Source organism: Anoplophora glabripennis, unplaced genomic scaffold (assembly GCF_000390285.2).
Source record: "Anoplophora glabripennis isolate ALB-LARVAE unplaced genomic scaffold, Agla_2.0 scaffold54, whole genome shotgun sequence".
NCBI lineage: Eukaryota > Metazoa > Arthropoda > Insecta > Coleoptera > Cerambycidae > Anoplophora > Anoplophora glabripennis.
The window spans coordinates 845,914-860,485 of NW_019416241.1; the positions used below are offsets into that span (position 1 = coordinate 845,914).

General features: G+C 29.8%; 3 protein-coding genes across 3 annotated transcripts in view; 1 reads left to right on the forward strand and 2 right to left on the reverse strand.

Moving 5' to 3' along the window:
* The window catches only part of LOC108905164, a 26,624-nt gene extending 20,984 nt beyond the window's left edge, over positions 1-5,640 (reverse strand). The window contains exons 1-5 of the mRNA XM_023455910.1: positions 5,389-5,640; positions 4,776-4,964; positions 541-687; positions 315-480; positions 77-265 (exon numbers count right to left, since the gene is read on the reverse strand). Of these exons, the coding sequence (XP_023311678.1) occupies positions 77-265; positions 315-480; positions 541-687; positions 4,776-4,964; positions 5,389-5,535 (838 nt within the window). The 5' untranslated portion in view covers positions 5,536-5,640. The remainder of the gene's footprint in view (positions 1-76; positions 266-314; positions 481-540; positions 688-4,775; positions 4,965-5,388) is intronic.
* On the reverse strand, positions 5,552-6,189 carry LOC108905166 (mitochondrial inner membrane protease subunit 2). The gene is made up of 2 exons (XM_018707948.1): positions 5,887-6,189; positions 5,552-5,825 (listed from the first exon to the last, which is right to left on the reverse strand). The coding sequence occupies exons 1-2, from the start codon at positions 6,146-6,148 to the stop codon at positions 5,566-5,568; spliced, it is 522 nt and encodes a 173-aa protein (XP_018563464.1). The 5' UTR covers positions 6,149-6,189; the 3' UTR covers positions 5,552-5,565.
* A 779-nt stretch (positions 6,190-6,968) lies between these two features.
* LOC108905172 lies at positions 6,969-8,746 on the forward strand. The gene is made up of 2 exons (XM_018707957.1): positions 6,969-7,414; positions 7,470-8,746. The coding sequence occupies exons 1-2, from the start codon at positions 6,998-7,000 to the stop codon at positions 8,136-8,138; spliced, it is 1,086 nt and encodes a 361-aa protein (XP_018563473.1). The 5' UTR covers positions 6,969-6,997; the 3' UTR covers positions 8,139-8,746.
* Positions 8,747-14,572: the final 5,826 nt, after the last annotated feature.

Sequence of the window (14,572 nt, forward strand, 5' to 3'; positions counted from 1 at the left end):
AAAAAAAAAAAAAAAAAACATTAAAGAACAGTGAAACAATTACGACGTACACTAAGCAAATATCACATTTACCCACTAGAATTACTGTGCTCTGAAGCTTCCAAATCGGCGAAATTAATGGATTCTTCAGAAGAGCACTTTATTCTCATGAAGGTTCCTCCAGGTTGAGCAATTAAAAGAGAAGTTTTACCGTCTAGCGAATGATGTAGCGTAATTGAACCTATTTGGTTGGCACATTCCCATTTATTTAAAGCTGCGAATTTACCTAAAAATTTCAGTTTAAACTAACTCCCATTAACCATTTAAAGAGTTACCTAATAATTTGTCAGAATGTTCAAATGACAGATTAGCGTCTATAGTTATATCTATAGTGGATTTGTTAGAAGTACTTATCCATCTATATGATCTGACAACTCGATCGGTAAGTCCAAGCACCATTTCAACCATGCCGTCTCCATCAACGTCGCCAAGTAAAATATTCTACAAACGAGTGTAGCTAATACTTTGTAGCCGTTATAAAAATATGTCGGTATATTTTACCTTGGCATTGGCAGGAATTCTTTGTTTGTGTATGCACAATAGTAACACTTTGTCATCTTTTTTACTCTGTTTTGAATTTGCAGGAGGTTCACCCACTAAAGTTTCAATACTTCCTGAGCCAGAGGTTGACTGTATCTGACCATCGATCTGGAATACAGCAATATTTAAAGCATAGAAAAATTTTTATATATACATAAAAATTTTGTGAATAACATCATATACAGGATGTTTTCTAAGTCTATAACATAAGGGGACTGATCATTTCATAATTTTAGACAAAAAATTTTATGAATCGAGTCCATAAAACCAATGGTTTTTGAGATACAGAATGTTGAAGGTTTAATGAAAACGTTATACCTTACATTTATTCTTGTAAAATATAGTTAAATATAACGGGTCTGTCCAGATCAGTGCAAATATCAATGCTTGAATATGTAAAACAATTATTAAAAAAAAAAATTAATTGGAACCCAACAAAATAAATAGTAAAATAAATTTTTAGAAAAATTATTTAAAAAAAACAGACAAATTATGTATAACATATTATGTAACTTCAAAAAGTGAAACAAGTTGATTCCTAAGAACATTAAAAACAAAAAATTGTTTATAGTTTTCTTTTGTTTTTTTTTGAGTTAATTGCCATTCAAAGCGTCTTGTTCTAAAGTTCACTGAATAAGTTTTATTACTTCATACTTTTGTTTGAAAATTAATCTGAAGTTTTGACTTTATTTTAAAAATATTAAGCCAACTAAAATAATTTTAAAAATATATTCAGGGTGATTCATTAAGAATGGGAAAATCGAAAGCTAAAAATACTACATGTGAAATGATGACCATTGCCAACATGCCTTATTTGAAAGTTGATAGTTTCGGAAATACAGGGGGCGTTGAAAGTTAAAATTTGAAATCGTTTTTTTGCAATTATTCTGAAAATATGTAGGTTAGGAACTTGAAAATTTGTGAAACTATATTTTTTAGGCGACGAATAAAATGTGTGTTGCAATTTCAACGTTGCTCATAGAGGGCTTGAAGAAGTTTTACTTTATTCAAGAAGAGACATGTGGTTCATGCACGACGGAGCTACACCGTATTTTTCTTGGCCAGTGTGTGCATATTTAGATGCAGTTTTTCCAAATCGCTGGATTGGCCATGTAAGTATTTTTGTTTGGCCACCCAAAAGTCCGGACTTCAATCCTCTTGATTTTACTTTTCGGTCTCGAATGAAAGATATAGTTAACAAAGAATCCATTGGTTAGTGTGAAGAATTGTGGCAAATAATACAATTCGCTGCCAACAAAGTCAGACGCAATCCCAATATGTTGCTTCAAAGTCGAAGATCTCTCAGAAAACGTTGTATAAAGTGTATCAGGGTCAGCGGTGGATTCTTTGAACAATTACTTTAAATCATTATTACGTAGGTATTTCAATTGTTTTATTGTTAATTGTAGTAATAGCATGAAGAAACAGTTTGTTTCACTTTTAAATTCTTGTATTATCAAAACATAGTGTTCGTTAAACCGATTTTTCTCGAAAACGGATCGAGATACCGAAATGAAACAAAAGTACATAATTAATGGAAAAATGATAGCTCTTTCAGGATTTGAATCAAGTTTCATGTTAGACATACAGGGTAAAAAGTTACTAACTAAATTTTCGGTAAAATTTGTCGTAAGTGGCGCCCTCTATGAGCAATGCTGAAATTGCAATACACATCTTATTCGTCACTTAAAAAAATATAGTTTCACAAATTTTCAAGCTCCTAACCTACATATTTTCACAATAATCGCAAAAACACTATTTAAAATTTTAATTTTTAACACTCTGTATTTCCGAAACTATCAACTTTCGGATAAGGCATGTTTGCGCCAATGGTCACCATTTTACGTCAGCTTTCAGTTTTCCCATTGTTAATGAATCACCCCGTATATTCTAAACAAAAGTTTCAAATTAAGTCAAATAATGTTCAACGATACCATAAATATCAAAAGATATCTAACTTCATTGACAAGATTTTAACCGATGATATTCCAGAAACAACTTACAATGCTAGTTGAGGTATGTAGCCATTCAAGAGCTAAACTTTATTAGGAGCTTATTACCTATGTGAACCTGGCACCTGACTTTTCAAAATTCAAAATTTTTTAAAAATTCTTATAGATTTTCGTTTGTAGTTGTTTGTAGTAACAATATTTTCGTTTGTAGTAGCTCAAGAAAAAAGTTATATGGCCTATAAAATTGTTGATTCCTATAGAAAATCGTTTGTAGTTAATTGTAGTGAACGAATTTTCGTTTGTAGTAGCAAGGAATTTTGAATTTTGAAAAGTCGGGTGTCAGGTTCACGTAGGTAGCTTCTCAGCATGTAAGTCTTCATATCGTCGTTGCCCCTTCAAAATGTAAGGTGTATTTTATCAAATTGTTCAGTTAAAAACCGTAGACAGTCGCAACAATTCTGTAGAAAATAATATGGCTGTTTTTAACCAGATTATGCAGTTTGATGCCGTTGATTGAATTTACAATATTTATTTTGCAATTATACGGTTTTACATTAGAACGGCAGAGAGAAAGGTGAAATGCCAAAAACCACAAAATATTGTTAACAATGTGATGAATGGAAAAATTTTATTACAATAGCTGGAACTGTCTCAAAACGTGAATATATAAAGTTGCCATTAAACATAAGGCGATTATAGACGAGTACGAATATTTGCAAATGACCAAGAGTACAACTGCCTTCTGTCAGACAATTGGCGATTCTTTTAAAACGTTAGCATTCGCAGGTGGCCCAAGTCTGTGACAATCCTAATAAGTCACTTCATTGCTTGTACACCAATGTACAAATAAATGAACAATAATAAATGATAATATAAGGAAACAAAACTAGACTGACACGTTTATTCACCTAGTTGTGTTTTCATCACGTCTATGCTCTAGATCAGGGGTGCTCAAACGGTCGATCGCGATAGCATCAAAAGTCGATCGCTGAGACATATCCCTAAATAAATTACCTTCAAATTGAATTATAAAGCAACCACCTTTCGTCAGCCACTCGTACGGCGGCGGAATAATAATAAAGAATGATGCGTTACGCTTCTTTCTATTCCTTGAATACATCGAAATCGTGTGCATTGAATATTGTCTCTTATATTAATTGAATTAGAGTCAACCCGGTCAATTGTATAAATCCGTACAAACTGAGCTTCAATTAACCAGATTGTTTGGATCAACTTATCTAAGCGAACCTGCATTTTCTGAAATAAAAATTATTAAATCCAAACATCGCAGTCGGCTTTGACGAACATTTGTCATTGTATATGCAATTGACAATCAGCAATTACCTGCCATCTTATGAAATGTACGCTGACGACATGCAATGCCATGCATCGACATCCAGAGATGTCGATACTTCTTAGCGACATATAATTATCATTACTATTATATATCCTATTGAGATACCTATAATTGGTATGTGCAATAAAAAATTTTAGTTACATTGTAGTTTTTTCTACGTAGTAGGTAGAATTCAGATTTTCAATTGGCCAATAACCAAATAATGACAGCGACATATGCCCATATCACCTGTTATGTTACAGCTCAGTTCTATTTTCCACCCCTTACTTTTTGGTGTCGATCGGTTGCCGCTCATTTTTTTGCGGTAGATCGTCGATAGTACAAATCTAAGCACCCCTACTCTAGATAATGCGATCGCTGATTCATTGAATAAAATCTCATGAAACAGAATGTTGTGTCTTAATGTAATCTTAGCCTTATTGTTTTAATAATTTTTTATTTTACTGAAATTTAATAGCCAACATGAAAGAAATAAAATTATGAAGGCTCTGCAGAAATGACCAGTGAGTACAAATATCCCTGCCCACATCGCAAGTGCCTCTATTTGCAAATACTCACAATGTGTCTGGTGCTGACTTAACACAGATGTTAATGAAACAAGACAAAGTAAACGGAAATGAGAATACTGCGACTAACTACACATTAACTGTCGATTTAATAGAAAAATAATACTTATAATATCTCATATTTCTGAGTTATATTAGTATTCACTTTAAGCTTATTAATAGTAGCACGGGGATGATGCTTATTTGAGCTATTTTTTATAAATCGCTTTCCCGAAAAATGGAGCTTACAGCATTTATGCCCCTTGGCACAATCAGTAACAAAATAAAGTATACTTTTTATATCTCTTGGAAAATAGAGGTATACTAAAATTCATTTTTTACCTGTTCAACTCCTTCATCGATGTCAATAACTTCTGATATATCAATAGATTTTTCCGGAGCACCGTATACATAGCACCATCCATCGGCAGTGATTACGACAAGCACATTCCTGTTTTCATTCAAAACATCCCCAACAGCTACACAGCTGATGAAACTTAATTTTGAAATCGTCTGCATTTTTTCTTGACCCTTAGAAGACATTATTGATAAACAAAATTGCATGGAATTTTATTTAAAATAATGTAGGTAATATAGAAAATAATAAACTATATCAAATTTATTATTTTCTAGATGTTTGGTATTAGTAATAATTTAGGCAAAACTCTTATTTGCTTACATTCCTTTTTTCAATGGTAAAAATATTTAAAAGATTTAGTTGAAGTTAAAAAACGCTCAGTTATATATTTATTTAAATAATAAACTGTGATGTGATAAAAACAATAAATACAGAACTTCCAATTTGTGACATATTTATTTATACACAAGCAACCAAAACTGAAAACCGAATTAATTTTAAAAGTAAAAGAGGTTCCATATGCCTTCCAAAGAAAAATCTAAGGATTTCAGTTACTTAAATATCAATATTTCAATATATAAATAAGTATGCATTTACCTTAAAAATAGCAACATCACCATTTTGATTTCCAACGATTAATTCATTGCAACCATCATTATCAACATCACCAAGTGTTAAAGCATTACGCACTACATTACCAGAAAATTCAAACTCTATTCGTTTAACTAGAGATATCGCACGCATTTCGTTTCTTCTACTAGCACTAAGGATATATTAAAACTGAACTATACCAATAAAAGATTTAGATAACAAGTTTAAAGGTACACGTGAATCTGGTAAGAAAGATTGTATAAGTTGCCAACGAGAAGGTGGCCAAACTATACAAGAGGCTTTTGCAGTAATAAGACCAACTGATACAGGACCGAAATTATTTGAATCCATAGAATGACCGGTGTGGTCACCCTCTATCCAACAGTGGCCTTCCGGCACCTTCACAATTTCTTTCTTGTAACCTAGTGTAGCTATAATATCACCTAAAAGTTAAATAACTATAGTTCTCTTATTCTCTACCCGTATTAAAATTAAAAAACTTACCTTCGACACCTACAACTCTTTTAATAATTTTCTGTCCAGGATCTTTAGGAGAAATTAGAGAAATTATATCTCCTCTATTAATATCAAAGGATTTTACTGCCCATTTATTTAAAAACACATAATCCGTTTGATTCTTATCTGGATTTAATGCAGGTTGCATAGATATACCATCAACTCTTGCAATATAACCAAAACAATCTATAACGGTTATACCTATGGGTATTCCAAAAAATACATTTTTTAAAAAATTTGGAATTTTCATTGATGTTTACAAAAACTACTAAACCTAACCTCAAACATGGATATGTGATGTAAGATGTAATGTAATGTCATTAAAGTATGTCCTAGCTTACTTCATGTAGTGTCATTGTACCCAATTGAACTCAATAAGTCCATTCCATTAACTAAAAACAGTCAGATCAGTTCTATACCTGGAACCATTCTACTTATATGACATAAAAATGAGTACATTTAAATTACTATAATATGAATGTTAAGAACATTAGAACTCTTATTTATTTATAACAAAGGTATAATGTGTGCAATAACTGTAACTGTTTTGGCTATGATGTCAAATTTCATTTAAATCGACTATGTCAAAGTTATTTGCAGATAACAAAATAGCAAATATTGAAACTCGATATTCCATTCTTTTAAATAATTTACATACGGGAACCTTACGATTTACAGCTTAGAGCCAATGAAATTCTTCAAGTATATACTACTGGAGGTAGTGTCATTGCGAAAAGTGTGGCCGAGTATGCGAGAGAGACAGACAGTTTGTTGGAGGATATTAAATATATATTAAATTGACTGTATTATTAAAGATTCTATAGGACCAACTGTATATATTAAAATAAGCCAATTGAATACTCGAATAAAAACGAATTTTTTAAAATTAATTGAGAGAAAATAAGTATACAAATTTGAAAGTATGGTTCTAACCAAAAGAACGAACTCTAGGGAATTCTGCGCCTCAGGTTAGTTCCGACATACGACCAAAATATTTCTCATATTAGCAAAGCTTTTATTTAAAAGGCGTTAAGGTCTAAAATTGTTTAGCAGTGAGTAAGAATCCTTGGTCGATATTTTACTCCCTTTAGTTGATAAAATGGCTGATGACGACAAAGGGAAAAAAGATTTTAGTGACATTTTGAGCAACATAAATAGAAAATTTGAAATCATTCACACGAAATGGGATACTGACTGTAAACAATTTGAGATAAAATTAAGAACGCAAATTCCGCGAGATAATGAGGATTTTAATAGCCTGTGCGACGAATGGGTGGAATTATTTTCAGATGTTACAGATACCGTTTGGGCTAAAAAGATATCAAACACCGGTCCTAAAATAAGATTTAGAAAGCAGTATCAGTGTTGGACTCAAGGCGGGAAAACAATTCAAAAAGAGTTATTATTCGACGCGAGAAGATGCAAAGCTACATTAGATATGAAAGTTTTAACAGATAATCCTCTGTCTAGAAGGAAAAATAAACATATCAGACTAGGTTTGAATGTTGTAGTAAAAGTAAGTGCATATTTAATTTGATATATACAGACTTGTATATTTAAATCTCTTTCAGATGAACTTTTACCATTTACATCCAGTTGATACAACACAGCCTTTTGCATTTTTTGTCCATAATTGTGAACCGCAAGCAGAACTTCCAAAGCCTATAATTCAGTCTAACGAGAGACTTGCTCAGTTAGTAGCAGCGATGGTTCAAAATGGTCCAACTATATCACAAAAGGCAGCAGAAAAGGCAGAGAAATGTATTGCAAGATTAAATCAAGAACAAAAAGTGAAGACTCAGCCACAATCACTACCGCTACAACTACAATCACAACCAACACATCAGGTAGAACCCTTGTCGCAATCTCAACCGCTACTTCAGTCTCTCCCGCAATCTCAGCCTCAACTCATTGTAAGTTACGGAGATAATTCACAGCAATTACTACAAGATACTCTAGGAGTAGAATCTCAAACCGTCGAATTAGTCCAAAGTCTGCCGTTGCAGTCTTTGGAAGGTGTTAAATTAGAGGGTCACCAATCTGAAGGGTCATCTCTACAGCCTAGCTGTACTCAGTTTGTAGTCAGTACGCCACAGTTTGATATGTCCGATCATTTCTTACTCTGTCAGCCTTTAATGTTTGATACTTCTCAAGTGATTCCATTATCTAATCATACTTTACCGTCTCATTTTGTACATGTGCAATCGTCTTTGTCCAACGACAATGGACAGTTTTTATAAATATCTATTTGGGGTTACTTCGTGTACTTGCAATTTTATTTATTGATTTTTTAATGGAACAATATCTTTATAAGTAATATGGCAGGTGTGGTAGATTGGTTTTTATAAGAATTAGGTATTCGCCTAAATAAATAAATAATCTAATCACCAAAGTTATATTTTACTACTGATCTATATTTTGTAGTTTATATCTACAGGATGTGCCACTTAACATTTCCAGTGCCGTTTCTTTAGAAACTATAAGCTCTATTTTAAATCATTATATTGATCGTAGTTGGAGGACAGTTGCAACAGTTGCAGAATTCAATTTGACATAAAAATATTTTCTTTACCTTCATAGCTAGTTAGCATTGCTGTGCAAAGAAATTTTCAATTTTTTTTAAATAAAGAATTTTGGTCAACTTTTCTATTTAAAAACAAACATTTCCATTGTTTCCTGACAAAAATAACGCTCGATAACTTTTTTAATATAAGTTCTGCTCTAGACTTCTATCTCAAACAATTTCCACAGTTAGATAGTAACAGCATTAGCCAGTGTCACCTCGTTTAATAGAGAGTGCATTAAATTCTGCAATTCAGTAATCAAGGTTGGCATGATATATATCCGATATATCATTGATATCTATCATGATATTCCTTGATATATATCATGATATTTATAAAAATTTAAATAATGATTCCTACTGGTTTAAAGTTTCTAAAACTGTTAACAGATGGCAGCAAAACCGTATGCTAATCGTTGATGAACGTGCTTATTTATGTGATTCCCCGAATTTTTCAACAAAGTAAAATTGAATGAATATTTTTATTTCATTATTTCTCCACGTGTTAGTCAATTCGAGGGTGCTGTGTGTTTGTATTATTTGTTTTAATATTTGTGAAGTTTATGTTGACTTGGTGTAAATTGGTTAGTTTTTGTAGTACTTAATATTCACGCAAATATTTTTTATTAGTTTCAGAATTTATATTTATTTTTTCGTTCTTGTTTTTGATATTTGGAATCAAAATATTTACCTAAATAGTTTCTTAATTTTATTTCGCTACTGTAATATTATACATAAACTAATTAATTAAAAAAAAAATAAATATCAAGACTTGATATATATCGGATATATATCAAGATATATATCCGATATTTGATATTTATATAAATATCGTATAATATCAGTAATTCTAATGACCTCAATTTATAAAAATTCTAGGTGACTTTTCACATATTTTTGAAATTATGCAGTCATTTAAAATTTCACATATTCACAACTACAATTTTATTGTGTATCTCTATGAATTAATTTACTTCAGATTGTTTTTAATTTTATGACAAAATTAAAAATAAATAAATAAACAACCCCATGCACAAAACAAACGCGAACTCAAAAAATAATACTAGTTGATTTAAACTAATGACATTTGCATGAAATAAATGTTTTTCAGATAATTTTTGAGCCTTCAAATAGTTTAATAAGAACATATAGTTAGAACAGGGCAAGGAAATAAGGATCTCGATTTTCTAAGCCAACTTTAAAAAAAATTAAAATATATATGTGTAAAACATTATTGAACATCATTTAAAAAACTAAAACAATATTTAAGACATATAAGTGAATTGTTGAGCAAACTTATACAATAAAAAACAAGTATCGAAAATATATTTAAAAAGGAAAAAATAGCAATCTTACCGAGTGAGATAAAAATAATTTATTGTGTAATCAATTGATATAATGTTTTTTAAGACAAGTTCATTACATTATGAACTATTTTAATTATTTGCAATGATTTTATCTCACTAAGTAAGGCTGCTATTTTTGTACATTTTTAAATACATTTTTGATATGTTTTTTTTATTTTGTAGGCTTGAACAATTTAATAATTTTAATATGACTTTGTTCTTAAATATTGGAAAATGTTTTAAATAATAATATTATGTTTTACATATCTTTTTATTATTTATAGCCCTAAAGAATTTGCCATGTTGCGACTACATTCTTACTATAAATGTTTTTGACAATTTGTACTGTAGTGTGGTCATAAACTGTAGAGTTTTCTAATTAAAAGCAATGTATACACTTTCCAAAAGTACACAATTTGAAGTACTTTACAAGTATAGAAGTACAATAAACAAAATTGCAAAAAAACATAATTAATTTTTTTCATTCATAGATTGAAAAATCTCTGCACAGCAAAAGTATCTATAAATTAATGTGTAGATAAAGACAACAATTTTAAGCCAAATTGAATCCTTTACAGTGCCAATGATAATGTTAAATGGCACACCCTGTATATTGTATAAGTAAAAATAGTAGGTGTATAGGTGTGTATTACATACTAATTAACTAAATTTTTACTATTTACAAAACTATTAACATTTTTAGTGCAGTTTAATGTAAGACGTTAATAATTTTTATATTTTGTGAACAACAAATACATTCCATCTCTCGCCCAAAAGGAACAAAATTATTTCGTATTTCAATACCTTCTCATATAGAAAATGTTTTACAAATCAAACTCAAAGATGTGATGTTAAATAAAAGTATCACTCACTATTTTTCATCTTTTCATACTAAACAAGTAGGTATATTTCAAAATAATAATCCAAATATACATCAAAACCATTACAAAAATATACAGGATATTTGGAAAAGTTTGTACAAAATTTAAGGAAAAAATAGTAAAAAAAAGTTACTATAAATATAGTAAAGTNCTTTTAGCAATTTATTATCTAAAAAACTAACAAAATTATAAAAAGTTTAATATGAGAAAATATTAATTTTTTTAACAAAGCTATTTGAATTACAAAAGTTGCAGTAGGTATGCATACAGGATGTAACTAAAATACTTTTATTTAAATGTGGCGTGCAATTGTAGCTGTGCAAATACCTGCACAAGCTACAGATCTTTTTAGATTTATTTACGATTTGGAGGATGAGTTTGCTATTACAGTAGCGTACAGTAGCGTTCAGTATCAATATCTAGACACTCTAGTTCTATCTCTGTGTTTCCATCTGTTACTGACACCTCAAGTTATATTTGAAATAATAAAAATAATTGAAGTAATCACATTATCTATCGATGAAATTAATTATTTATGCGATTTTTCATAACTATTTTTTGAAATAAACCATATATTTTCAATAATATTGAACACAATTTCCAGAAACAAGTTTATTACAGAATCTTTCATCAGCAGTTTAGTCTCATCCTGAATTCTTTAAATCAATTGTCGAAACAGTCACACATTGAAACACTTTTATGTAGAAAAAAAGTTTTAGTGGATTTGTCTGTCATATTTTGATAATTTATATTTATAATTATTTGTTGACATTTTCTCTATTAAAGGTAATATACAGGGTGTTACAAATTAATAAGTCAACCCGTTAATCACATATTCTTTGGACCAAAATAATGGGACTTTTCTTATGTCACTTCAATTTGGAGCTCTATTTTCAAAATACAGAATGTCAAAATTTAAAAAATGATTTTTATTGAAATCTCCAGTGATTGTAGAAATATTTATTTGAGATTTAAATTTTGTGTAATTTTGGTTTAAAATATCAAAGTGCGAATGGAGGCGTCGACTAAATTGATGTCGTGTATCCAAAAAGGTACAATATCTCGCAAACCGAGCCCCAATCAAGATCTGACAAGAGTGAAAACAAAATAGAATAAAACGCCGCCTTATCTTAAAAAAATATTCAGAAAGTCTAGGCGTATTCAAAGAAAACTAGGGGGTCTATACGTATTGCAATCTCCCTCCCCTCCGTTCGCTCTTTGATATTTTAAATCAAAATTACACAGAAAGTGTGCCAACTTAAGACCAAAATATGTGCTAAATTTCAAATAAATATCTCTACAATCACCGGAGTTATCAATAAAAATCATTTTTTAACTATGTATTTTGAAAATGGGGCTCCGAAATGAAAAGTGTCATAAGTCCCATTATTTTAATCCAAAGAATATGTGGTTAACTGATTGACTTACTAATTTCTAACACCCTGTATGTAAAAAAATTTAGGATACAATTTAAAAAAAACTATTTCTTATGAAAGTAATTTCTAATGTCAGTGAAAAGCTTTAATACAAATTTGTTAGTTGAAAACAGCGTAACGCATCACATGAATGTAAATGAACATAACAGTACCTATACTACGTTTCTATGTATGTAGGGGCACTGAACTTTACTGCTAGATTTTCAGTTATATTTTAATCATTGTCTGCTGCGGCAATATAAAAATGTCTATCCATTTTTTATTTAGCCAAATCAAAAAATTATTTTTGTTAGAATTGTTTGTAATAAATTAATTACAAAATACCTTTTAATCGTGTATATAATATTTTTAAGATATTTGACAATGTAAGTATTAGAAATGGAATTATAAAAAATTGTGATACTAAATATAAAGTGAATTTGGATATGCTATGTTGAATCATATGATTTAAGTATATTTGGTGTGTTGATGACAAAACTTACTGAACTCTCATTAAATTTTTTATTATTTAGATAGATATGTATGCGTATAATTTCTTAAGTCTACTTTTATAATATCTAATATGGGTTATCGGTATCTAACAGATCATAGAAAATATTTATAAACTAATTAAAAGGTAAAATGAATTTCCGAAATTTTTTCGTGATTTTTCGACTGTATTTAGGTGAAAAATGGTCATATTGGGAATTTAAAAAAAGCATTTTGAAGCTGTAAGATTATAGTTTTTAGATCTTTTGGTTATCGTGCAATTCTAAGAAGCAGTGCGACAAAAATATTTTGCAAATTTTCTTTTTTTTTATGAGTCACGGACTTGGTAAAAAAAAATTTTCAGCTAAGCCGTTGCATGGACCAGATAGCTTGTTTATTCAGCTTCAATTTGCTTTTTTTTAAATTTCGACAGGACCATTTTTCATCGAAATATCGGACTTTTAATGGAAAAAGGATCCTTTTGTCTTCAATCATCGATATCTCGGCAACAAATGGTCATTCAGAGAATTGAAGGGCAGTTTCAAAAACTGAAATAAGTTTCCTATAACATGCTGCCGCAAGTTTTCGAAAAGAATTTTTTTTTCATCTTTTACACAAATTTTAAAAAACTGGAAAAAAAGGGGTGCCTTATTTATGGTTTTTTTAGAAAATTGGTGGCTAAATTAGAAATATTCACGAAATTACTAATGTTAAGCAAGACTTTTACAGTTCGATATACCCAGAAGAACTCTGTGAAGTTTCATCTCGATCTAGCAAACCGTTTCTTTGTTTCAAACAGTCAAACTTTTGAAAAAAATCAGAGGGTCACGTTTTTTGAGCTTAAACACTTCATTATGATTGAGATGAAAAAAAAATTTTTTTGAGTTTTTTTCACATTTTTACTGCAAATGTTTAAATTCAGAAAAAAAATCAAATTTTTTTCAGAGAAGAAGGATAGTTTGAAAAAAACTGTTTTTTAAGTGATTCCAACTGCACAAAAATTAATTAGAAATTTGTCTCAAAAAACAGTATGAATTGGGGTCGAAATCTGGTTTGGGTCATCAACTTTAATCTTAATTTAATTAAAAGTTTAACAGCAGCATACGACGAAAAGTTGCTGCTAGAAACAATTGGATTTTGTGTTCTTCAATGTCCAGAAGGTTTAAAAAAAAAAACTGAAAAATTNTTATGGTTTTTTACAAAATTGGTGGCTAAATTAGAAATATTCACGAAATTACTAATGTTAAGCAAGACTTTTACAGTTCGATATACCCAGAAGAACTCTGTGAAGATTCATCTCGATCTAGCAAACCGTTTCTTTGTTTCAAACAGTCAAACTTTTGAAAAAAATCAGAGGGTCACGTTTTTTGAGCTTAAACACTTCATTATGATTGAAATGAAAAAAAAATTTTTTGAGGTTTTTTCACATTTTTACTGCAAATGTTTAAATTCAGAAAAAAAATCAAATTTTTTTCAGAGAAGAAGGGTAGTTTGAAAAAAACTGTTTTTTAAGTGAATCCAACTGCACAAAAATTAATTAGAAATTTGTCTCAAAAAACGGTATGAATTGGGGACTTTAATTTTAATTTAATTAAAAGTTTAACAGCAGCATACGACGAAAAGTTGCTGCTAGAAACAATTGGATTTTGTGTTCTTCAATGTCCAGAAGGTTTAAAAAAAAAAACTGAAAATTTTTAAAAATTATTTTTTTATTTGTTTTTTCATAAATTAAAACGTCATTTGCGATAAAAATGTGAGTAAACCTCAAAAAACGTGACCCTTTAATTTTTTTAAAAATTTAACTGAAACAAAGAAACGGTTCGCTAGATTGAGACAAAACTTCACAGGGTTCTTCTGGGTATATTTATTTATATTGAACTATAAAAGTCATGTTTAACATCAGTCATTTCGTGAATATATCTAATTTAGCCGTCAATTTTCTAAAAAAACATCAATTACCCTTTTTTTCCGTTTTTTTCA

What these genes read in the sequence shown, in the direction of transcription:
- LOC108905172 (XM_018707957.1), top strand. Translation starts at nt 6,998, where the DNA reads ATGGCTGATGACGACAAAGGGAAAAAAGATTTTAGTGACATTTTGAGC. An exon ending in GTTTGAATGTTGTAGTAAAA is followed by an intron (nt 7,415 to 7,469) that starts GTAAGTGCATAT and finishes AATCTCTTTCAG; the next exon opens with ATGAACTTTTACCATTTACA.
- LOC108905166 (XM_018707948.1), bottom strand. Translation starts at nt 6,148, where the DNA reads ATGAAAATTCCAAATTTTTTAAAAAATGTATTTTTTGGAATACCCATA. An exon ending in AAGAGTTGTAGGTGTCGAAG is followed by an intron (nt 5,826 to 5,886) that starts GTAAGTTTTTTA and finishes TTTAACTTTTAG; the next exon opens with GTGATATTATAGCTACACTA.